The sequence below is a fragment of the Antedon bifida genome, chromosome 1 (genome assembly GCF_963402885.1).
Source record: "Antedon bifida chromosome 1, ecAntBifi1.1, whole genome shotgun sequence".
Lineage (NCBI taxonomy): Eukaryota > Metazoa > Echinodermata > Crinoidea > Comatulida > Antedonidae > Antedon > Antedon bifida.
Genome location: NC_136226.1, coordinates 10631266 through 10658747, shown reverse-complemented (window position 1 = coordinate 10658747; position 27482 = coordinate 10631266). Strand labels below are relative to the sequence as shown.

Sequence of the window (27482 nt, the reverse complement as noted above, 5' to 3'; positions counted from 1 at the left end):
CAGAAGATGTACTGTAGTACTGTACATAGTCAAATTGGTATACTGTATGTACTATAATTTATTTTGAAAATCATAATAGTTTAATCGATCAAGTACAGTACAGTGTACATTTTGTTTATATTAATTGAATCAGCTATGTGTATTCTGATTCTAAACATAAAGAAAATAAAGGATCAATTTTAATACTTTATCTGCATGGTGAATAACCTCTTTAGAGTTTTTTACATAAATCAATTGCAATAAATTTACATTCAGATTATATTAATGATGGTTTAAAGTAAGTTTAATATTATTCAGTACACTGTGATGTGATTAAAATAATCATAGAAGAGCTAAGATATTTTCTATAAAATTGATTAATGTTCCTTGCAAATATATACTGTAAAGCCCTTTATTTTCACGCGGAATAAAAGGTCGCGATTTTAAATTTCCAACTATTTAGCGACTTTTTATTTTTGTGATTTGGTTGAGAATTTAGTCATTTTCGCTAGGCGCTTTATTTTCGTTGGCCGTACAGGTAGTTTTAAAAGACTTATTATGACATCGTTGTTCAATCGCGAAAATAAAGGGCGCACGAAAATAAAGGCCTTTACAGTCGTTATTTTGGTTTGCTTTGGAACTAAAAACTTGTTATGATGTGAACTTGCTGAAGCATGTTTATCCTTACGGTACGGTATCCCACCCGGTCAATAAATTGTTTTCTTCAAACCGAAGGATAGTTTATAGTTTTAATTATTTTGTATAGAGTAGTTAATGACCAGTAACGGCATTAAAACCATTGGATTATGACCGGTTTTTGTCTCTCAAGAGAAGGTTTTAACAACTAAAAGTAAACATCACAAGTTTATGTCACAAAAGGATTAGTATTATTGTAACTTTATTGTTTATCTTGTCTCATGCTGCGATTACATAAATCATTATTATTGGTCCTTTGACACCTTTCAAATCCTGAAATATTGTTTTATAAAAGAAGAACTGAACTTTAAATGCACCTGATGAGGTACTGTATAGCCTAACTGATAATTAAGCATTCTTTTTTAATTGATTTTATTGAAACAATAAAATAAAATAACTTATTGCTCTGCTATTTTTAGCTCTAAAACAAGGTACTTAAAGCAGTTATTGATCTGAATTTACATTTTACAATTCCTTCAGTTGCATTGTGATAACGTTTGTCAACACAGTTCTTGTAGAATAAAAATTAAGTTAATTTTTTTTTTAACTGTTCAATACAGAATATTTTCTTTTTCTACAGTATGTTTGTACAACTTGTGGTTTGATTCTTGTAATTCTTTGTGTCGCTAGACTATGCGCCTGTCACGTACAAAAGTCATTCTGTACACGCTCATGAACCTATGAGCATGTGCGAAATGACTGGGTAGTCACATTCCCATGTCGTGAAAATGAAAAGTTGCTAATAATATTTACACGTACAACATTTCACACTTTACTTTTTACTTTTTCTCATTAGAAAAATGCCAGTATTCAAAGGCGTTCGAGTGTCCAAATTCCGGCATGTTTTTGGCTCGCCATTTCAGAAAGAGAAGTGTTATGAAGGCTTGAAGATAACCGACAACGCACACGACAGCAACTTTTGCGCTGTCAATCCAAAATTCCTGGCAGTAGTTTTGAATGCTGCTGGTGGTGGTGCTTTTGCTGTCATTCCTCTCAAGAAGGTAATAATATGTTAAATCTCAAGTAGAACACCTCCTTTGGGACTCCTATTAAGGGACACCTCTATTCAAGGAACACCTCCATTAACACCACCCCACATTTGAGGGGTCAACAGATACTAGAAATATAGTGGAACCCCTCCTTTGAGACACCCCTACTCAAGATACGCCCTATCTCATTCCAGGAGTCAACAGATACTATAAATGAAGTACAATAGAACCTCTCCTTTGGCACACCCCTATTCTGGGACATCACTGGTAAAACCCCTCTTCTGGGACATCCCTGGGGAAACCCCTATTCTGGGACATCCATGGGAAAACCCTATTCTCAGACATCCCTAGTCTGGTAATGGTTACATTTTACTAATGTAATCTAATCTTTATTAATTGGACATCCTTACAGGTGTATTAAATGTGCAATGTACGGTATACACTGACAGTACATGACATCATTCCATGCATGGTGATGAACCATATTTCGTAAATCTTTAACTACTTATAATTTACACATCAAATATGTGTTGAACTCACCTTGGTACTGAACCATAACTAAATGTCATATGATTTAATATTTCATCTCAATGCTAAAACATCACATTATCATTTAATAAGAATAAATAATTTAATGTTGTTGGAATTATCTAATAGTAACTTATATTGTGTACAGAATTTGTTTAAAATCTGCAAATTAACTTATCATAATATATCCACAGAAGACATACTATTATAATTACATTTAATAAACATAAGAAGGAGATCAATGGAGGATGAATAATATTATTTGTGGTTTGTTTGGGTTTTTTTTAATTAGTTTGATCGCTATTTTAAAAAAACTATTTATTTGCCAGAGGACTTCCATGATTATTTCAACATTATTTGCTGTATCCTCGTCTCTTTTGTTTTAATTTGTTTTAGATTTTATTTTGCTATAGGCTACATGTGTAATTAAATATTTTAATGCATTAGCAGCACGCACTAACTTAAACAATTAGATTTTGCACAATTGGACATGATGTTGCATTAATTATAGTAATTATATAACAAGATATCGGACGTTGTGTTTCAAAAAAATGTGTTTAATTTAACCAGTCTAAAATGTGTGAGTTCAATTATAATTTCTTTTCCAGAAAGCAGTAGCAAAGGTAAGGTAAACAGGTCTAGTCCTTTTAACTAGCATAGCTCATAATGGTGGAGAAATTAGCCCCTCTGTAAAAATCCTGGCTATGGGTTTGGATCTCTGTCCCCTTATAATTAGTCATGTTTCTTTATTTAGCTTTAAATTCAACTTTACATTCAACTTTACTATCACACGTTTTTCTGGTTAAAATATAATCACACATTTCCAGACACTAACCTTAAGTTTTAAATACCAAAAAAAAAAAGAATTGAGAATTCTGACAGCTGAATATAGCATTTACTTTTTTTTAAACTTTATCGCAAATTTCCAGAAACTTTCTTTCAATACCAAACCAGAGAAAAAATATATATCATTGAATCATTCCTCGTGAAAAATTGAAATTAAAATAAGATTATGGGTTATTATAAAATTAATGAGTAATGTATAATAATAATATTTAAATAACATCAAGAAAAACAAGAAGCGTTATATAAATCTGAATGTGTCTAATTTCTAAAGGAATTTATTAACTGATTACATAGTACTGTGTAATTTACAAGATACAAGTCAACTTTATTGTCAAAATCTTATAATTTTTAGATATGTTTTGTGTAGTATCTTAATCATGAATTAGATATATTTCAAGAATTTAATTTTAAATAAAAGCCAAAAAAATTAATTTACAGTATCTTAACAATGAAACTGTTCTGAATAAAACAATGCTTCACTTTAGTATTTTAATAACCTAAGCAGTAAGATTGGCGTCACTCTCTTTATCTAATTATTAATTTGTGTGTTAATTATATCCCGAAGCGCCTAGATAATCATCAGCTTGGCAATTATGCAATGGATTCCCTTCCAAAATAGGTCATGTCAGCTAATACATGCTTTGTTTAAAGCTCTCTGTCTATACTATCAAACTGTATGTGACAAAACAATTGGTATCTGCCCATGTATATGGACATGATGATGTCATAATTCTACCATATTTGGTCATATCATTACCATACTTTGGCACATCACACTTGTTTTGTCAAACTAATTTGATAGTGTAGACACAGAACTTAAGAAATTGATTAAGGAACGCATTACATAAGATTTATAAATTATTGATTTTCAGGCCTGATTTCAAATTCTTCTGTTGTCTTGTTTATATTTTTTGTATGCTATACTTTATTCAACAGTAATAAAACAGCATGTTGTACAATGCTTTCCACAAAGGGATATCGGTTTCAGCAAAAATGTAATCGTATTGTTGAACATCTAATTTAATGGAAATTGAAATAAATGAATGAATGCCACTACAAAATATCTTTTTCCTGTGCAAATTGATAAATTATACTGGTAAAATCTTTAAAAATGTATTGAAAGATAGCCAATATCACTGATATCAAAATCTGCATAGAATTTCAATAATAAAATCATCAATTCATCACAGACCATAAAACCCATTGTGTCTGTGTACTGTCATCATCATCATCCGTTACGCTATTCGTCTTGGGTAGACATTGCGTACGCTAATCGTTTCCATGACTCTCTTTCGGTGGTCTGATGGTCTGTCATTAATTTTGCGATCGATGTATTTGCTTTTTTGAGTTCTTTATTTATGTTTCCTATCCAGGTAGTTTTTGGTCTGCCCACTGGTCTTTTAACTTTTCGAATGGATTCTGTCAACGCTAATTGGCTGGAGTGTCCATCGGAAGCCTTAGCATATGTCCGGTCCATTTGTATTTTCTTTTCCTTATTATGTTTGACCATTTTAGTTCTTTCGTTCTGCTATATAGTTCTATATTTCTGATTGTATACGGCCACTTAATTTTTATAATTTTTCTTAATAATTTCCTATGAAAACAGTCAATTTCGTCCTCTTGTTTTTTGGTTATTGTCCATAATTCTGAGTTGTACTCTTTATCTGTGTACTGTATTACTATTAATTTTGAAAAGATAATAATCATAAAAAGTATGTACAGTAGTATAGATAATTTCAATTCCATATAATTTCACTTGCAAATTTTATACTTTTGAATATCGATCATTTTACGTACAAATGGTTAATTAACAGACCCACTGAAGCAATTGATTATAAAACGTATATCATTAGTGTGACATCACCAACAGTACAGTATCCTCTCTATGCACATCAGTAGATGTAAACAGTTATTTAGAAAATGATAATATTGCTACAGTAGCAACCCTCTTTAGGGACAACCCTACTGGGGCAGTGTCGTAACGGCTATGAGCACTCACTGGCTAAACCCAGTGGCTCCGGAGCTTATGGGGGCCCATGAGTAGTGCCAAGACGAAAATAACAGGCATTAAAATATGTCGAAAAAGCTAAAAATGCCCGAGGCCTCCAGCGTTGGATGGCCACTTCGGGTTCCTAAACCAGGGGCCTTAGTCATCTGCCTTACGCCACTGTAATTGGGACACTTTATCTTTAAACAAACAAGGAGCAATATACTGTATGTTTTGACTCTACGACCAACACTATTCAGTTGACACCCCCTCAAGGGCATACTTCGTTAGGTCCCGAGGTTGTCCCCTTAAAGTTCTAGTGTATTTTATTTAGCAAATTTTATTACCAAAGTTACAGTTGGATTTTGCATACACTTTTGATTTCTTTTTATTTATTCACCACTGTAGTAGATCTATTTTACGTCTATTTTATATTGTTCATTATATTTTTTGAACATTATATTTTATTGACTGCTATCTTAATGCTAATAATATAGCGTCCTGGTTGTTACAGACACTGCCATAGAACAGGTGAGAACATTAACACATCATATACTGTTGTACAGTAAAAGCACTGTTCTCTGGTTGCAATGTAACCTAATTAAAGTTTTTCATTAGGAAAGTGCAAACGGATGAAGAGTAATGGGATTGTGATGTTTTGACAAGAACACAATATCAAGGGATGTCATAAAAAGACGATTTAACAGGATTTACATTAAACCTCTAGATTGGTAATAACAATGTATCAAATTTAAGACATAGTGTTCATAATTATTAATGCACAGCACCGTGCATAAAATTACAAAGCCTAGTGTATATTTTTTTTTTAAAATAAATTAGGCCTCTGCTGAACGCATTCAATTCGACATCACTCACAATATTTTCAACACATCATCTCATTAGATATTAGTAGTTATTTTTACTCTAAACCTTACTGTCAGTCTTGTGATAGCTTCGCAGACTACCCCAAACTCCAGATATGTAGCAAAAACTATTTTAACATGTGTGTTTTCAGCATTCCTTACTGTCATTTTCATCATTATTATCATTACACTGTAAATTGCATGAATACTTTACATGAGGTTGACTTCTTAATGTTAAATGCTAACGTACTATCTATTTCACTTTCAAGAACACTTGAATGTGTTACCAAGGCAACAGCATATACAATCGGCTGCATCAAACATGCAAATATTTACACAGAAACTCATCCTCATCAATTTAAACATATATTGTGAAAGGTTACTTAAATTAATGCTTTGATAGAGCTGAACAAATATGAATTTCTCCAAGATTATTTCACATTAATGTACACATTATATTGACTCATACTGTATGTTGTTTATTGGAGCTTGGTGGGTAACGTGCTTGCCTTCCAGTCTCAAGATCCAGGGTTCAATCCTGACCTAGTGTCAGGGTTGTAACTCACAACTCTTTCAACGCCACTTCCTTAAATGAAACTTTGTTTATAAGCAGGATAAATTATAGTTTATCCATCCTGTAATTGGCGAGGGAGTTACGTATGTATAAAAAATAGAATGTATATGAACATTCAATGGTTATACTAAAGTAAATAAAGTACAGTGTTTGTCTGTCATCCTGCAAAGATACCCATTAAAAGAAATACATCATCTTGGTTGTGGAATCTGGCACAAGTTCAATACGAGTCGCGATTGTCTGAATTCTTAGAAACGATGGGCATTTAAAGTTGGTCTTGATAATGTAAATAACAAGACAGTGTAAACAAATAATAGGGATTTAATCTACTGTACCAACCAGCAGGCCTGATTATTATATGAGTTAACTTTAGGTGGCATACATACTGTACCCATCATCAGTGTGCAAGAGTGTACATTATACAGTATAATAATAATAAATGAAAACTTGTATAGCGCCGGTGTCCCCCACCCATGTGGAGCTTGTGGGGCTTTGTGCATTAGCGACGTGCGAGTACATCAGCGAATAGCGACATCTTCAGGTTGGTCTTGAAACTGTTCAGACTAGTGGAGCATTTAACTGTTGCTGGTAAACTGTTCCATACACTTGGGGCTGCAACGTAAAAAGATCTCTGACCCCACTGATTATTGTTAATTTTAATTTACCTATTATTTATTACTGTAAATTGTCAATTCCTTTGTTTATTTTCAGAATGGTCGAATTGATGCATCATACCCAAAGATTGTTGGTCATTCTGGCCCAGTACTGGACATTAAATGGAGTCCATTTGATGATAATCTAATTGCATCATGTTCAGATGATGGTCTGGTAAGAATAATTATATCCGTTTGGAATTTTCATAACAAAATTGTAGCATTTTCTGGAAACTCTTATAGAATGTTTATTATAATTTTTTTATAGATCAAATTTTGGGTGATTCCAGAAGGTGGTATATCAACAAATCAATCGGAACCAGAGTTAACGTTGCGAGGTCACACAAGAAAAGTAACTCACATGGAGTGGCATCCAACGGCCAAGAACATCATTGCAAGTATCGGTTATGATTCCAGGGTAAGTATACAAACTGATGAAATAAATAACTATAGATGGCAGCATTTATTGTAAATTAGTTTAAACAGGGAATGTAATTTCACTCTTCATTGGTTTAAATAAGTTTATCCTAGGTAAAATTTTCAAAACATTGTCAGGATCTGGAAAAAAGGCAATGAACAAAAAGGATAAAAAAATATCAGACATCAGTAATCTCATGATCTAAACTTTAAGCTCTGTCTACACTATCGAACTAGTTCGCCAAAAAAAGTGTGATGTGCCCAAATATGGTAGTGATATTCCCAAATATGGTAGTGATATGATGACATCATGTCCATATATGGTAACATGACATTTTTTGTCAAGTTTGATAGTGTAGACAGAGAGTGAAATGCAGCATTTGATACTGCATTATTATCAATTCTGCTTCAAAAGCAAGAAGTACCCACTCAGTTTATGTGACAAGTTTAACAAAAACCATGTCAGCAAGATATTAAAGAAATTATGTTACATCTACCTTAATAATCAAAAAATAGTCTAGCTACATGGTTATGAAATTATAAATTGTGTTTTTTCTGGCTCTCTTTCCTGACCAACTAGAGACATGACCAGTGAATAGACAGCTAGCTTATGACCGCAAGCTTTTTCCAAATCCTCAATAAACTTTTCCAAAGTTAAGTATAGAAAATGCTTTTCTTTAGTTCTAAGTTTGCTGTGTCCATCACCAACCAAAGAAGCCCCTTGCAATAAAGGTCATTTCAATGTCTAGCCACAAGAAAAATGACTAATTTCCTTTGTGATTTGAAAAGTTGGAATTTTTTTCTTTTGATTTGTTGTCGTCAGTAGCTGGAACAACACTGACGATGTGTTGATAAGTTTCTTGTAATATATTTTAGATCCTTTGTAATCATAGTTTGATATATGTTCTGGCGGTCTGTAAAAACACATGTAATCTAGTAGAATGTAGAAAGTCGTAACATGATCTAGAATCGCATCATCGTCTTCGTTACAGAAATAAAGTCTGAGTGATTAATCACAGAGATATAACACTCAAACGGTTTGCTGAATTTTATCATATCAATCCCAAATGAGGTTTTTTTTTTTACTATCTGTGTCGTTAAGAAAATAAGGAAACCATAAATTTTATGTTCCTTAATTTATTTTCTTTTATTTAATAGATAGCTTTCAGATATTTTCATTAAATTTTTTAATAGAATACCCAGATTAAAAGTATTATATAGTTGCTTGTTATTTTCAAGGACTATCCCTTATGATATTAAATGCCAGCGTTATATTCAGCCTACATTTGTGACAACAATAATAAAATCTACAATTAAAATAACACATACAGCTAAAATAATAATCAGCAAAGCAATTAATAAGATATTATACAGGTCAAAGTTGATTAATACAATAACCTTTATAATATTTAACAATAGGCATGTTTTGAGTTTAATCGTCATTAGACTGGTACAATTTAATTGGTCATTATATATCTATTGTATTGGTAGGTAGGTATTTTATATTTGTTGGTCTTGAAATTGCAGATTTTTATTGTTAAGTAATTCTAATATCCTGATGTTGATTATGCAATCTAATTTGGTTTGCAAAAAAAAAAAGAGTTGAATTAGTTTAATACGGTGGTGATTCATCATAAAGATGGATCTGTTACGATTTATAGGTGGGCTACAGTAATTGAATTTAGCTTTAAATGACTAACGAATAAGATCCTGATTGAAAATATTTGTTAAAATATCAATAATTTAAAATCAGGCCATCAGTCAACTGTTCACATTCTGCTACATCAGCTGGAAGGTAGGCCCACAGTGTGAATGACTTATCCTGATCTTGTCATTTCGATGGTGATTAGCCATCAACTGGCCAGTAGGCCTATGCCCTGAAAGCTAAGATTTGTCACAGGTGCTCAACGTACTTTCGACTAAAATTAGCATTAGCCTCGGGGAAAATAAGCACAGTATCGATTGATTTTTTAGACTCTTTTTGAACTGTGACAATATTCAGAATTTAAAAAATTGTCTTAATTTAGACCATGATTGTTATAAGCTCCTTGATCAGTGTTGACTATATTTATTTGTTAATGAGCATTTTCAGGTGAATTGAAAGTCAGTTGATATCTATTTATTTATTAGTAATTGATAAATGAAGCAATTGTATGTATTTCTATCTTTATCTGAACTGAACATGACCCTTTTTAATGATTGAATTGTATTTGTGTTTATTTTCAGAACTGTAATTTATAGTTATTGTGCTTTAATTAGATCTCTGTATTTTCTACTATATGTTATAATAAATAATTTACTATTATATAGTCTATACTATAAGCAAATAACAATCTGAAGGACACAGGTTTATGGAAAGGATGAGTTTTGCATTTCTTGAAGGGTGATTTGATACATTATCTACATAATAAAACAAGAAATATTTCTTACAAAAAACGCTGCTCGACATTTTAAAATTAATCATTGTCCTTTCTTCAGATATATTTATGATCAATTATTAATATATTTTAATAATATATTGAGGGAGTGAGAGAATTAAGATTCCTTGGAAAGCCACTGCTTCTTCAGAGATGTGGGTGGTACACATAAACATTTATTTTATATGCCATAGTAGGATTATAGCATGATAATAATAAAGCCTAATTTTTTCTTTTACATCTTTTTTAAAGCTTTGTGAGTAATAAATTGTTAATTCTTATACATTTTAGGATTTACTTAAGTCATACCATCGCTCTTTAAGTGACAAAATTGACCTGATAGCCTATAATCATTTCCTCAATTAACTTATTTTGTGTGTTATATTTAGTGTTGATAATTATAGTGTATACTTACTAGATGGCCTATTAGATGAGCCTTTATTCCTGGGAAAGGGTCTTCAATCTTCTTTAAAAGTGTGCGGATTATTGTAATATTATTTTGAAATTTTAACCATACAGTATAAAGCTTTATGTAACAAAAATTTGATGAACATGATGATGTCATATTACTAAATTTGGGCATGTCTCTACCATATTTGGCACATCACACCTTTTTTGTCAAACTATTTTGATAGTGTAGACAGAGCTTCATTTTTATATAAAGTTTCAATGTCAGCCATTTCACAATTTGTAAAGACTTTTTTTTAAAGATGTAAAAACACATCAGTGGAAAAAGATGAGTCAAAAAGATTCTAGAACAAGATAAGAAAAAAACAGAATTCTCAATATGCATTCTGTGTTTTTATTTGGAGTTATTATTTTATTTTATTCAATTTTGTTCAAATTAAAATGGAAAATAGTTATCTGAAATTATTCAGTGGATCTTTTGGAATTTGTAAAGATGTGTCGTGTAAAATCTTTTTAAAATAGGTGAGAGTTCAAGTAGATTACAAGATAAATATAAAAGATACAAGTAGTATTACTTTTGTATTTGTCTTTCCTGGTAAAATCATAAAATATTTGTAGAATCCATAAACTTTCTGCATTTATTTTTAGCAAATCCACATTAAGTGTAGATCTAAAGAATTATTTTGCATCAAAACATCTTATGGGAATTGCAATTAGATAATATAACATGATGCACACGATTTGTTGCAAAACAATTCTACTGAACATAGTGTACTATATATCAAAGATATCAATTATCAGGTATTCACTTATCTCAAGATTTTAGATAAAAATCTATTAGAGTTGAAACTATAGAGGGTGCTCTATACTTTTTCCAATTTCACAATGGTAAAAAATTAGTTAGATCAGAGAAGAATGTAATTTCACCGTTCCCTGGATTAAAATCAAATGAAACTAAAATAAAAGTATAGTAGTATTGTATCAGTATGGTGGGGATAATTAAATATGTTAAATACAGGTATAATGCATATTCTGAAGCCTAAAACTAAAATATTTTTAAATACTGTAGCCGTGTTTAGATATTCAGAAAAGTTGTGAAGTAGGACAGAGTAAAGAACAATTTGTTGATATTAGTCACTTGTTAGTTGGACTTGAAATGTATGAATAATTTAACAGTTTTAGTAGAAAATACACTATATGAAATGTTACGATAACATACATAGTGTGATATATAGACGATTGGTACTGACGGTCTTTTAGAATTTTTGTCATAGAATAAGAAGGATAAAATAGATAATATTTAATTTGATTGAATTGATTTGATTTATTTCAGCAAAATAAAAATTACAGACAAAAACAATGAAAAATATATACATAGAGAAACATCAAAAACATCATATATAGAAAATACCGATGCCAAAGATTCATGAATGTCCTCAACGGACTTGTTTCCAAAGGGGTCCTTTGGAAGAATTAAAGTCAATAAAGAAAAACAACAAAGCAAAAAAACCTATATAAAAGAGCCCTGTCTTGATGCAGTTTGTTTTGTTTTTATTCACACATACTGAATTCATTTATAAGTTAAATTCATATTTAGAAACATGTTTGTATGGCTGGTAAGCAAATCAAGAATTAATAAAAATAATGATAATAAATAAGAGCTTTGACTTAACAAACATAAAGATATATAAACAGTTGCTATTATGTTGAATAACTTGCAATTAGAGATTTTTAACTTTTTTATTTTCAAACTTGAATCTTATCGAGGCCTCTTGTGACAGAATATTGGCAATAATGCTGTACATCCCTTGCCACAAAAGTTTATGTAGTATCTACTATACTATTACATTTCAAATACCCAGCTGAATTATAGGGTTAAACTTACTTATTGAAATATAGATCATGTTATGACCTCAATGTGCAGATGTACTGTATGATATTTTAATAAGACATTTTTGCCTAAATTTCAATAAATTATTATTGAAATTCTATACTAATAAAATTCAACGTGCTAATTTAAACTCCTTAACGTAAATGAGATTTTCAAGAAATGTATTAATTTTACACGGTGAAAGAACTATGAATGTATCTACTCTAGTTCAAGAGGTAACTTGGGATATAAAACTGGATCAAAGGTTGCTAGGATGTATAGATACTGTATTGCGAAACCTCATCCATCATTTCGTTTAAAGCCTACGCTAACAAAACACAACTTTTATATGACAAGCGTGCATGAAGTCATGAACTTGAAAATCTATCAATGCTGAAGCATTCATGTTCACTGATAGTGATATTTAATATAACCATGGCGGAATTATTTAAATATTTCCTTCATGATATAACATACCTAGCCATTTTATTGGTTAATTCTTCACATCCCGTTCAGTTCGGATTTCCATGTTGTGATAGCTACGGTATACTACCACAAGTTTTTTACATTTCATGGTACTACAAAATCAATTCAACAACAATTAATATTATATTTTCTGTTATTTGTATATTTGTTGTTTCTGTAACTTTCTACTATATCCCTAGTCACTAGTAATCGGTTTATTAAATTTAATAATACTGTAAAAGTATCTTATCAACACCATCTTTATTGTAAACAATACTCACTACATTAAGTCTTAAAATAAGATTCTGTAACAAAAACATGTTTACTAACTTTAGCAAAATGCAATATGTTCTTGAATGTTAAAATAATATTTGTCAGCCTAAATAATTATTTTCTAATTTTGCAGTTCGTGTTGGTGACGAAGGTTATTGATCTTATACTTTAACAAGATTTAAAGTTCAAAACCCTTCACATGCAAACTATAGGCCTACTTATATGTTGCTGATTTCATCTGAGAATTTATTAATAGTTTGTTAAGTGTTGTGCTTTCAGACTGTAATATTATTGCTTTTACCGGAGCTATTTATTATTGATATTATGGCTGTCGTTAAATCAAGTTGTTGTTTGCCAGTTCTTGATACGTCGTTATATCATACCTAACTTACCTGGATAAACCAACAATTACCTCTCTCTTCGTAGAGGAGAATACATTTATGACAAGAATAAAACAGTAGAGCACCTCTATCAGACAATGGTTCTGTCTGCAAACCGCGCCCTTTAGTGAGAGCCATTGCACATCCAATCGTTATCATTTCTTATTGTAACGATTGTTGTTATTTAAGTTAGCATAAGAGGCTCCGTGCATTAAAGCAGACCTTATAGAGAGACGCCTTATATATATATCCTTTTCAACGAGGTCATTCGATCCGAGATCGATTATCAAAATATCTGGCTTGAATGTTGCCAATTGATTTACCAAATTAGTTATGTCGTTTATCGAGGGCACCCCGCAATCATGTGATATTCATAAATGGTACTGTATATCCTCAACATTACAGAATTGTTTGGTAAAATGTGGCTGTTTTCACCTGGAGATCAAATCAGATTCACAGTAAAACTCTTATTATTAAGAGACACCTGCTATTCTCAACAATGTGTCCCCTTAATAGGGGTGTCACCTGAATAGGCGTGTCCCCTTAATAGGGGTGTCCCTTTAATAGGGGTGTCCCCTTAATAGGGGTGTCCCCTCAATAGGGGTGTCCCCTCAATAGGGGTGTCCCCTCAATAGGGATGTCCCCTAAATAAGCGTGTCCCCTTAATAGGGGTGTCCCCTTAATAAGTGTTGGTCGTAGTGGTAAAACATATACTATCCTTGTTTGTTGAATAGGAAAGAGTCCCTTAATAGAGGTGTCCCTGAATATAGATCGAGTTCTCTACCTGCTAGTACATTCTAATATTTCACTCATATTTTTCCCAGAGCATCCAACTGTTGTTGAAAGAAACTAGATATTTGATGGAAAATCTAGTACGATTCTAATAGGTTTTACTTGCAGTGATTATTGAAATAAATTTCCTTTCAAGCGAGTCTTTAATTGCCAACCATTTACTTCTATTATTAAAACAAAAGAGGTAATACAGCCTCGTGTAAACCACTGGCGCCTTTCTGGTAAACGTTAAATTATATTCTCTAAACATGTTATATTAAATGGCATTAGATTTCAACTGAGTTATTTCTCTGCTTCGGTTTAACTGTCACGTTGTAATTACAAACCAATAAAGTCATTTTTCAAACCATTATTAGAGAAAACATTTCTTTTTTTCGTTTTCAATAAATGCAGTTAAATTACCGTAATTTTGGTCTTGGTAAATGGGGATTAAAAACAATTTGGAATTCAGAATTTATCGTGAATGGTATTTTGTATTATGTGCTTAATTTATTTTTTATTGTTAAACCGTGATTATTGAGTTAAGCATGAAATTTGAAAAAAGAAAAAGCATGAGGAAAACAATAAAAAAGAAACATAGGCTTAGCACTACCACTTCGATCTTCATAGCAAATTGTCCATGTTCTTTTAAAGGGTTCAGGGACGATTCGGCCCTGAGACGATTCGGCCCGGGACTATTCGGCCCACTTTTGGTGGGACGATTCGGCCCACTTTTGGGCCGAAACATCCCACTTTGTGGGCCGAAACGTCTCACTTTAGACCAAATTCATATTCATTTTTTTGGATATTTATCAAGATTTTAAAGGTGTTTAACAATCCGTATTTTATTGATATTGACAATTTTGATATAATATATATAATAAATTACTAAAAAAACGTAATTTTATATTCAATTTATTACTTCGAAAACCTTGTTTATTTCGTGCATTCGCCAAGCGGCCAACAGAGGGCGTAACTTGTTTACATCGTTCGCGTGACTAAAAATTGATCATTTTCGACAATGTTTTCAAAATGTTTGCTTTATTGCATCTTTATCCCTAGTAGTACTACCCCATAGTCTCTCTGGAAATAAAGTTTGGGGAAAAAGCTTATTTTATGCTTATAAAATGCATATCAAAGCTGATAAATTTAAGTGTGCCGAATCGTCTCAGGGCCGAATCGTCCCGGGCCGAATAGTCCCGGGCCGAATCGTCCCAGGGCCGAATCGTCCCGGGCCGAATCGTCTCAGGGCCGAATCGTCCCGTTACCCTTTTAAAGGCCAGGTGTGGGCAAAAAATTTCTATTGATCATACATTCCAATAATTATCGATCTATAGTTTCCCCTATGTTTCATCATTTTTGGAATTTTATTTGTGTTACACAAGTATGTTGAAAATAAACACTTTCTTATCAGTGGGGGGATAGTTCAAATTACACAGTGAAATCTCTATTCTTTTGTACACAAAGGTTGTAAATAGAGAGGCATTTTTTAAAAACTATGAAAAATAACCGGTGTGGTAAAAATCAGATGACTAAATATAGGTAATATAACTTGAATTTTACGTTTCTGGTATTTTTATTCAACTTCAGAGTTTTATTTTCATGCTATAGCAAAAATTATTCACCATATATCCATCATCTTTTTTCACCTTCTAGGGAGTCACCAGACATGTTATAACATTAGGTTAAACTACCTAATTACTGAAAAAAGGTCTTCCTGGTTTTTATAGCAGAATTTTGCCAAATTTTGTATTTGACCATTTTTTCATCTTGATTACAAATATTTGATTTATGTACAATTAACCAGTTATTAACTTTAAAATTCATGCCTGTACCTGAGCTTTAAACTGTAAACAAATTCTGAAACGGGGGGAAAAAAAAGCTTTTTTCAAAGCCTAATGGTGCTATTACATGCCAGGTCATACCATAAATTTATAGTATGGTTGTGTATAATGCGAACGTTAGGCAGATGATGTATATGAGAGTATAAAGACTATAACAAAGAATAAATCAAATCTTTAGTATCCAGAAATGTTTGTCATCTATAAACTTTATGTTACCTTTTTAATGGCAATTAATTTAAGCCACTGGTAAAAGCAATGTTTATTTCACTAATCCCTTCCTTGAAAAAGGTGCTATATAGGACAACACATTTTAAAATATTCCATATATGTATAACAATTTTCCTTTTTCCCCGAAACGTACCGGATTCCATAATTTATTAACCTACTTTTTTAGGGATATGGTTAATAATAAACTTTTGCTTTTTTTTATCATCAAATTAACCAATGGATTAGATATATATTATTCAATTAAATATTTAAACAGTTGAACCTCTCTTTTGGAACATCCCTAAGGGGATATTTTATCATGAGCAAGAGGAAATATAATATGTTTTAACACGATGGCAAACAACAATTCAGGGGGTATCCCTATTAAGGGGACACTTTCTTTGGTCCTTAAGGTGTCCCATTAATAGAGATTCTACTGTATAGTATGTAAAGTGTGTATTACGTAGCCAAACACCTTAATTTACAAAACTCATATCCAAGGTGGATGTGCAGTGCTATACATATTCACGCAACTGTTTTACCATGGGAACATGATATTTCAAGTTACTCTAGCAATTTTTCCTAATCAATTATAATCACTTTGTCTACTTTGTTTCTGGCCATCTCTTTTCACATTTAACATTTTTTCAGCATCAGGCCTAGCAACTGTTCTTACCTTTCAAACATAGTAAAGATCAATATGTCATATAGTTTTAAGCATAATATTTCTACATAGCCACTAATGTATTTCAATGATATTCAATACTGTTTTTTCAACATTATTGCCATTTCTTATGTTCTTTGTTGTAAGTATCGCTGAGATTATTGTTTTAAGAATATTTTTTTATTTAAATAATTTATTTCTGCACAATAAATAACTTGATAACTTTGTCAACTTACAGGATTACATACTCATGTGCTTTAACATTAATTATTAATTTCTTAAGTGAGATTTATGTCAGATTACACTATCTTCAGAGACTATTATTATTTTTGCAGTACACATATCTAGAAATATTTTACATTAAGCTTGTGTGTGAAATAACATTACTAATACTATACTATCAGAAAAATTAATTTTGTCCCAAGAAATCTTGAGAACAATATTAATTTGACTGTTAATGATATAAATAGGCCTACAATTTTATTTTATGTACTGTATATAAAAAAAAAAGTAGTTAAATATAATTTTTTTTTGCTTGAACAAATCATAGGTGGTAGCAGACAGATTTGTAAGAGACTCATAGAAATTCATTTACTTGAATGCCTTCTACAATTTCTATGGCAATACATAAAGTATCCATCGTTTATGACCACCAATAAAACCGTCACAATTGTAAGCAATTACGTAGAGGATAAGGTTCAGTTTTTTTAGGGGTTAAGTTGATTATTTAGAAATTAGGTAGATATATTTGGCTTGTGCGGTTGGTTTCAGTAGTAAACATGTCCATCTAAGCCTCTACCTTCTTTACATTTTGGTTCCAGAGATTCTGTCTGATAGAGTTTTATAAAGAAATAAGTAAATTGTGTTTTTTTGTTTTTTTTTGTCATTTCAGATAATCATATGGGATGCTGATAATGCTGAACAAGTGTGTACTATTACCTGTCATACTAACGTCATATTCTCCTTGGGTTGGTCCTGGAATGGTAGCAAAATAGTAACTTCTTGTAAAGACAAAAAGCTGCGTATTGTTGATCCAAGAACAGGTGACGTAATGAAGGTGAGAAATAAGTCTAGGAAGTGCTTAAGTGAATTCTGAGTCTTAAGTGCTTAAGTGAATTTTCAGTAGTGCTTAAGTGAAATACTGAAAACTTAATTGTGCAATTTTATATTTGATCACATTTGTAAATGGTGGTATACTTACAAGAAATTTGAATAATAAACTACATTATGCTTCTTAGAAATAAACCACTGTGTATAATTGACAGACATCATGACCCAGAGAGGACATGTTATTTGTTCAATAAAAACATACAGTTAGCAGTACCTTTGAATTGGCCATACCGTACATACATTACATTTTGTAATTTGTTTTCTATACTTATAGATTTTATTGTTAATAATTCTTTACAATTCTTTTTCCCCCTTTACTTTTCTTTAATTGCATGACTCGGTACAGAGCTCTGAGGTAGGTCTTGTCTTCTATGTGTCATGTTAACCAATACCTATGTCTGTACGGTACTTCACGTTTCTTCACATAATACACTTGTACAGTATATTGTATTGTGAATTTAAATATTTGTAATAGCTACTGTAATGTAAATAACTTTCTATTATTACCAAGTACAGAAACTCTCCCTAAAGGTTTGAAATTTTTTTCTACTATAAAATGCATTCTGTTAGTGTTAGGGCCTAGTGGGCCAGCCCGAAAGTGTAGGGAAAGTTGACTGTAAAATATTATGTTTGCCAGCTACCACTAATGCCCATAATGTATAGTTTTTTTAAGGTTTCACTTTTATATTTCTCACAATTTAAATGTATGTACACTATAAAAACACTCTTTTTGTATGTGTGTGTTCCATATCAGTCAATCGTTGGTATTGATGTATTTTTCTTGTTTTCCTGTTCAATGAAAGTATTGACATTTTTAATAAAGTCATTCTATTTTTAATATTATTATTCCAAATTTATAAATCTTCATGGAAAAATACATCTATACTTATTGATATGTCTTAAAATAATTGTTATTTATGTAGAAAAATTTGTTAGTACATTCTGTTGTAAACCTGTAATTACGGTGGAAGTTTTAAGTGTAAAATCATGTTCTTAAAACAAACTTTTTTGAAAAAAAAAAAGAAATCAAAATGTATCATCTTCATATCTTTGCATAATTTTTATATATTTTCTATTATCTTATTTTATTTAACGTTCTTTAGTTCTTCCTTCACGATTTCCTCCTTCTGTAAGTTTAGTACATATGTACAAGATTATAATTTTTCCATAGTAGTTTTAAATTGTTTTATATCTAATTTGAGTTGAGTACGGCATGATCAGATATTCTTTACGTATTGCATGTTCACCTTTACTATTTTTCACCAACAATATTTAAATATTTTGTATTGGTAATTTTTGCACCTCCTCAAATCAAAGGCAGAGATTTGATTAAAAATTTTTAGTAATCAGCATGGCTTAAGGGTCTTTCATGCCTGGTCCAGCACGAGTCCGGCGCCGGCAAATCAAATTGAACATCAATGTTTCGTTTTCACACGACTATGCACATATTGATTGGTGCATTGCTGTGTGGAGCGTTGTAAAAACGAAACATGGACGTTTTAATCAATTTGCTGACCGGAACCTAGCCGGAACAGGTGTGAAAGACCCTTTAATTTACTTCTGTCAGTTCACACTAATCTGCAATGTTTTTTTTGTTCTATAATTGTGATAATTTTAACCTTTATTTGTATGAAATAACTATTTGTGTTTCTTTTTATTTTATGCAATAACTGAACGTTCTTGTCCTAAGTACAGTCTATATATACAGTGTTCATAAAGTAAAGTTTGTCCTACAATTTGCTTTCAAACTGCTAAAGTATATTATTTTATATCCAACATATAATGTACTTTATTACTTGGCAAGCTGTCCCCAATTATTGCTTTGTTTCATTTGTTTGTTTGCATTATATCGTCAACAATTTTCAAGTTATTGTCTTTGTTTTTATATTATATATTTAATAATATAATTTATCATAGACCATGCCTATTAATTTTCAAGGTATTTTTTCTCTCTTTCTGAGTGCTTGATTCAGTATTTTTTTTTTTTTTCTATATTAGATTATCAAAGAAATCAATATCAACACGTGTAAAATTTATAAACAATCCAAAATTATAAATAGTTATATCTATCTAGTCTTTAAATTGTTTCCATATCTATGTTTCTAATCTAATTATTGTTCTATTGGTGCAGTATTTATTTGCATGTAAATCATATTATATTAATAACATTTTTTAACCATGTTAAGAATTCAATGTTAGTCTTCACAAAATAACAAACATGATTATTTACATTTACAAAATCTATATGAATTTATTTATATCCATATTTAATTATTCAAAATGTAGAATGTTTGTTAAATTAGTTTAAAATAATACATTTCTCATTTTATAGGCTAACAGGCTAATGTATATTTAGTAGTACTAGTATTAATACAGTTATTTAAAGTTTGTTTCTTTATAATACATTTGCTAACATGCAACAGTATACTGTCATTAAATTATATGTACTATATCAATATACCACTGGGCAAGCCAATATAATATACCATGTCTAATATTTTCGAAATTCAATATGTTGTATGACTGTAATTTGTATGAATGTTGGTATCAATGTAGTCACAATTGATATAGAGCATTATACCAAGGTCTTTAAATTTCCTAACTAAAATTATTCTTTTAGTAATACCCAAACCCACTTAATTTCAGTGTGGTGATTACAGTACTATCACCTATGCAAGTTTATGTATGTATGCATTTGGAATTGGCACATTATTTGATTAATATTTTATCTGATATAGGAGAATGGAGGTCACTATGGTGTGAAACCTTTCAAAGCCATGTTTGCTGGCCAGTCAGATCTCATCTTGACCGCAGGCTTCGTTGTCGGTGGAAACCGACAAATTAACCTGTGGAATAAAGTTAGTAACCGTAATATTATTTTAATTTTGTTTATTTTATTAATAATTGTTCTTTATATAAAGACCACAATGACCAGCAATGCAAAAGAGTTAAATATTAATATGGTTAAAAAATTCATTTGAAAGAAACCTCAAATTCAAAAACCTTATATTCTTTCCAAATATTTAATCTAGAATTTCAGAAAAACGAACACTCTAAATTAGTTGATTGAATTAATTGAGAATGTTGCCTTTAGTTTCTTCTTAGGGTATTTCTGATGATAAATTGTGCAGTACAAAGACTATACTGCATTCATTAACATGCACATAATCAAAATGTTTGAAACATACCATCTAAAGACAGTACACTCTCACCTGTCATTTGGACCATACAGAGAGCAGTGATGATATTTAAATGGATCATGAAGAACTCCATATACCACTTGGATCTGGATCAAAACTAATTGTAAATGTTGTATTTTCTAGGATAACCTAAACTGTCCAATCGTCTCTTTGGAAGTTGACTCTGGAAGCAGTAGTATATTTCCTTTTTTCGATGCTGACAGTATGGTATTATTTTTAGCCGGGAAAGTAAGCATTTATTTTGTCAAACAACTTCAGTATATTTATGTTTACACAGGGCCATTGAAATCAACCAATACTTATAGTAACTAAAACTATTTGCAAGAAGGACTGTGGTCCACCATGCATTTTAATTTCTATTGGAATGGTTGACTGCATGTAAACTATTATCTGTTAACCATGGCAATAGACAGTATTTAGTGTGTTGATGCTCGGCACGGTCCACTGTCTTTTTTCGGCAAGATCAACCATGTTCCTTGATTTTGCACAGAGCCATTTACCGGAAGTTAAGCCACATAAAAAATGGCATACAAGTATGACTAACAACTACATTTTGGTCTCCGAGTATAACCCCAAAAATATAACACTTTTTATGTTTTGAGTTTTAATTGCATAGAACAAAATGTTCTTCAAACCTACTCAGAATTTGATTCTTAAATATGATTGGTCATAACATTTTTCTTAAAGGGTGATGGAAACATACGGTATTATGAAGTCACTGAAGAAGAGCCATACTTGCATTATTTATCTCAACATTACTCGCAAACACCTCAACGTGGCATTGGCATGATGCCAAAACGTGGACTGGATACTTCTCGCAATGAAATCATGCGATTTTACCGTGTGTGTACTGTAAAGAACATGATTGAGCCAGTGTCGATGGTCGTACCTCGTCGAGTAAGTATACAATCACTATCGCTACTGCTTCATCTACAGTTGAACCTCTGTGATCAGCCACCTCCCGTAAACGGCTGCACTTTCAAAAGCCTGTTTGTTCTTCCTACCTAATTAGTGCATTTGGTACCTTTCGTAAGCGGCCACTTTTTTAAAATAAAAATTAGATTGTATGATAAATTACCTCACTTAAGCGGCCAGCCACAAAATTTGTATTCACTTTTGACAACAAAAATACAATGTTAGCTGGAGAATTTAGAGGCCAGTTGCATAAGAATGGCAAAAAATATCGTGCATAGCCATAATAAGCGGTCACCTCCCGTAAGCGGCCACCTTTCCCGGTCCCGAGGTTGGCCGCTTACGGGAGGTTCAACTGTTTTACTTCCATTCTACTTACTTCTGTCCCTATAGAACTGCCTCTATAATGCTGCCCCTGACACTTCCACTTCACCTATAACACTGCCCCTGCCTCTATAACGCTGCCCCTGACTCTTCCACAGCACCTTTGACACTGCCCCTGCCTCTTTGACACTGTCCCTGACACTTCCACTTCACCTGACACTTCCACTTCACCTATAACACTGCCCCTGCCTCTATAACGCTGCCCCTGACTCTTCCACAGCACCTATGACACTGCCCCTGCCTCTTTGACACTGTCCCTGACACTTCCACTTCACCTGACACTTCCACTTCACCTATAACACTGCCCCTGCCTCTATAACGCTGCCCCTGACACTTCCACAGCACCTATGACACTGCTCCTGCTTCTATGACACTGCCCCTGACACTTCCACTTCACCTATAACACTGCCCCTGCCTCTATAACGCTGCCCCTGACACTTCCACAGCACCTATGACACTGCTCCTGCTTCTATGACACTGCCCCTGCCTCTATAACGCTGCCCCTTACACTTCCACAGCACCTATGACACTGCTCCTGCCTCTTTGACACTGTCCCTGACACTTCCACTTCACCTGACACTTCCACTTCACCTATAACACTGCCCCTGCCTCTATAACGCTGCCCCTGACACTTCCACAGCACCTATGACACTGCTCCTGCCTCTATGACACTGCGACTGCACCGAACCGTATTACTGTTACTTCAAAATCACTAAGATATTTTTTTTTCTTTCAGTCGGACTACTTTCAGCCTGATATCTACCCAGACACACCAGGCATACAACCTACATTGACCTCTGATGAATGGATTAGTGGGATTGATAAAGATCCTATTTTAATGTCGTTTGGTGGTTGCAAGCGACCAAAGGTGCTTGTAATTGGGGACAGTAAACAAAAAAAATCATCATCACCAAAAGAAAATGATGTGCCAAAGAAAACACCTTACAGTGGAGGTGATGTTAAAACATTTACTAAATCCACTAGTGAAAGAACTTTTAGATACTCTCCTAAATCGAGTCCAAAAGCTTCTCCAACAGAAAGTCCTCGATCTAGATCACCATGTGCCTTACAAGAGCTCAATGAGAAAGGAAAAGGCCAGGATGAAAGTGACAACAAGGATGATGTGTTATTGTCTCCAAGAGAAGTAAAAAAAAAACTTCTTACAGATCGGTTTCTGGCATCTGTAGAAGAAAAGAAAGTTTCATCAAAACCTGGTGTTGAATCCGATTTGGCAGCTATACCAAAGAAGCATCAATGGAGAAGTGAAGAAAGTCTTCCAAGGAGTCCAAGCCCAGAGAGTTTTGATGATGAAATACTGAAATCTACAGATGAGCTTGTCTCGGAAGAGAAAGTGGAGAGAGAAATCACTGTTCTTCACGAATCACCTGAGCCTGAAGAGATCAATTATGACGACAAGACTGGATCAACTCAAAGTAGAATTAATGCATGGAAAACAAAAATGCAAAAACCAAGCTCTCCTCAAACTTCACCTCAACATAACAGCAGAGTACAAAGGCAAACCAGTTCTCCTTCATTCAGTTCAGTGATATTACCAAATGAGATCCCCACTGCAGAGATCCGTCCACGAATAACTAACCAGGAGACGAAAGAGACAAATGGTTCACCAAAGAATGAGAGGCCAATGGGTAGAGTTGGGTCTGCAAGAGCACGTTATGCTGAGGAAGTTGATAAGAGAAACAAACAACAGCAAGGTTTTAATCAGCTACGTAAACAACGGACACAGTCACAAGAAGTGGATGGTAAGGAATGGGAAAAAACCTCGCAAAAGAAGGTTGATAAATATTCTGTTACCAGAAGTCAAAGCCTCAGGCAGGAATCAGAGATTAAAACTTCTTCTGAATTTGGAGTTGAACAGGTAAGTGATTCCAATCGAAATTATAAAATATGATTAGCAAAGATACCTGCCCCAACTCCCAAGACCCACCCTTACTCCCAGTGGCGTAACGGCTATGAGCGCTGACTGGTTAAACCTTGGGGCCCTGGAGCTTATAGGACCCCTTGAGCAGTGCCCAAAGAAAAAAAACTAAAATATGTCCAAACAGGCTAAAAACACCCAAGGTCTCCAGCATTGGAGGGCCACTTCATTATGCCACTGTTTACTCCAGAAAGGTTTTCAAATATAATTCTGGTTTGATACTCCATTACACCACACAATTGTTTGCAAGCATTCATCCCGGTCCTTACTTAAAAAATTGAACACCTAAAAATCAAAGCCATTACCATTCTCAACAGTAATTTTGGTTGTGTTTTCTCCTTTCACAGCTTCGTAAGGCTTATCTTAGACAGATGGATGAAATCAAGCAGTTGAAGACACAGATCTTGCTTAAGGACCAACGGATAAAACAACTTGAAAAGGAACTTGATAGTTCTAGCAGATAATACAATAAAACAGTGGCAGTATTCAACAATCACACTTATGTGAAACTTTCCCCTTAAATACTTCACTTCAATCAAAAATTATTTGAACAATCTCAAGTGCTATTCACTTCTTTAATTATTAACCTAAAGCTCTCTCTCTACACTATCAAACTAGTTTGACAAAAAAAGTGTGATGTGTTCAAATATGGTAATGATATGGCCAAATATTGTAGTGATATGACATCATCATGTCAATATAATTATATGGGCACATCACAATTTTTTGTCACCTAAAGTGTAAACTGAACTTTAGTGTGAATGTTGAATACGGCCACAGGCTATCAGAGAGAGAATTATTATGTGTTGTACTATAGACTAACAACAGCCATGTTCAACTGGTGCTGTTTGTGTTGTCAAGAGATTGTAAACAAAAGTTGGTCCTGTAATAAGATTATCAGCAAAAAGTTACATACACCTCTTGTTAATTTATATTTTACTTTATTTCTGCTATTTAAAATGTACCGCCAATACCACACAAAAAATATCTCCCTTTTATTTTACTCTACAGAAGAACCACTCCTTTGTGACAAATTTTAGGCCAAACTGTACCCCAATAAAGAGGACATAATAGGGGTATAGCAAGTATAAAAACGTGAAAGGTTGAGTGGCCCATCAATCATCAATATGTAGCCATCTTTTGCGAATCATGGATGTGGCAAAACTGAAATCAATCAATTTATCTATATTATATCATTTTATACTGAACAGTTATAGTTTGTATTGATATTTTAACATAATTTTATATGTATTGGTGTTATATATGGCATAGTGCTATTTTACCATAAGCCATTAATGCACACTTTCACTATTTTGGAAGTAGCACTTATTTTGATTGCATGAAATGAATCAAAAGTAGGCCTATTGTAAAATGTATTTCATATTACTATTTAAAAATTACTATGAAAGGCAAACACTGCCAAAAATATATTGCGAACACACAGTGTACTTAAACATACTTGCACAGTATGTCTTTGTAGGCCTACTGTGAGTGTATTAGAATGTGTTTGTATTTTTTTTTTGCTGTGTTTGCCTTCCATAGTATTTCCTTCTGTATACTTATTTAGCTTTAAATTTGAATGGATATTATAGATATAACTGCATTGGTTTTTTATTATTATTATATAGTTTTGACTGAATAAAAAACTGTGTTATAGGATGAAACAGCAATTTACCTGTGTAATATTAGTGGAAATATTTCTTCACACAATATTTTTATACCTTGAACTATGTATGTATTTTCTAACCTTGACTTAACTGTAAATCTGTATTTCTATTTAGGCCTTATATTAAATATTACTACTACTAGCTTTACTTTAATATGTATAAATATAAATATTCTATATTCTCATAAATTAAATATTATTATCATTATTATTATTATTTCTAATGAATGTATATGAATGTTCTATTCCTTATATTGTAGTATATTTGTATTAAGTAACATTAATGAATAATAGGAATTTACTAGATTGAATTTTGGAAAGTCCATATTTTAGGTCATTTTTCGAAAAATATTTGAATAGGATTTTTTGTTCTCGAAAAATGGTTAAATTTCAAACCTTCATTTTTTCGGCATACATTTGTAATAATGATATAATAATACACAATATATACACAGACGTAATCTGGTGTCATTAAAATAAGATTTTTTATGTTACAGGGAAGCTTTATAATAATTCAAAATATATACTTTTTGGAAAATCAATTATTATGTGCTAATTAAGTGTACGTATATTGTTTTGTTATGTTACAGTGACATACGACTAACTTATGGCAAAAAATCAAAGAGTTAAAATTTGCCAAGTTTTCGAGAAAAAAATCATCCAAAATATTAAGTTTTAGAAATGTATTTGTTATGTGCTAATATTCTATGGTAAATAAAGAAAAAGAGGGTCGAAATTTGTCCATTCTGTGGATAAAATCGAAAAATAAAAAGGTCGCAGTTAATTGCCAAAATAACATTCCTGTGTGATTCTGCGCATGCCACACTATGTAACCAGTTAAGTTACTTTTTTCCAAAACATGGCCAAATATCGACTACTTAAAATGTGTATTGGGGTAACATACGGCGCATACCTTTATGTCAAAAAATAAAAGGATCGAAATTTTGCCATTTTTTCGGAAAAATCCCTGTACAGGGATTTTTTGTAAAAATGGCCAAATTTTGACTCTTTTATTTTTTTTTTTGACAATAACTGTGTTAAAATGCATATTTTGGCCATTTTCCGAGAAAAAAAATCGCTGTACTATAGTACAGGATTTTTTTCGAAAAATTACCACATTTCGACCCTTTTATTTTTTGACATAAATGGTTACTATACGTCTATAAGATGATAATAACTCAATATATGCGCATATATAGCAATTTTATTGCATAATAATAGTATTTTGAAAAGTGCATATTTTGGCCATTTTTCGAAAAATGACCAAATTTCAACCACTTTATTTTTTGACATAAATGGTTACAATACGGCTATAAGATGATAATAACTCAATATATGCGCATATATTGCAATTTCATTGCATAATAATAGTATTTTGAAAAGTGCATATTTTGGCCATTTTTCGATCAATTTAGTTTTTGACATAAATGGGTACTATACGTC

General features: G+C 32.2%; 1 protein-coding gene across 2 annotated transcripts in view; it reads left to right on the top strand.

Moving 5' to 3' along the window:
* Positions 1 to 26868, top strand: part of LOC144841910 (coronin-2B-like) — a 114115-nt gene extending 87247 nt beyond the window's left edge. Inside the window, exons 4-12 of one of the 2 annotated variants that reach the window (XM_078698207.1) lie at positions 1472 to 1676; positions 7174 to 7290; positions 7384 to 7533; positions 17724 to 17888; positions 20680 to 20799; positions 21265 to 21369; positions 21829 to 22038; positions 23174 to 24313; positions 24721 to 26868. In XM_078698207.1, coding sequence (XP_078554333.1) covers positions 1472 to 1676; positions 7174 to 7290; positions 7384 to 7533; positions 17724 to 17888; positions 20680 to 20799; positions 21265 to 21369; positions 21829 to 22038; positions 23174 to 24313; positions 24721 to 24837 — 2329 coding nt within the window. In that variant the 3' untranslated portion in view covers positions 24838 to 26868. The remainder of the gene's footprint in view (positions 1 to 1471; positions 1677 to 7173; positions 7291 to 7383; positions 7534 to 17723; positions 17889 to 20679; positions 20800 to 21264; positions 21370 to 21828; positions 22039 to 23173; positions 24314 to 24720) is intronic. The other variant, XM_078698215.1, reaches the window with a different exon arrangement.
* Positions 26869 to 27482: the final 614 nt, after the last annotated feature.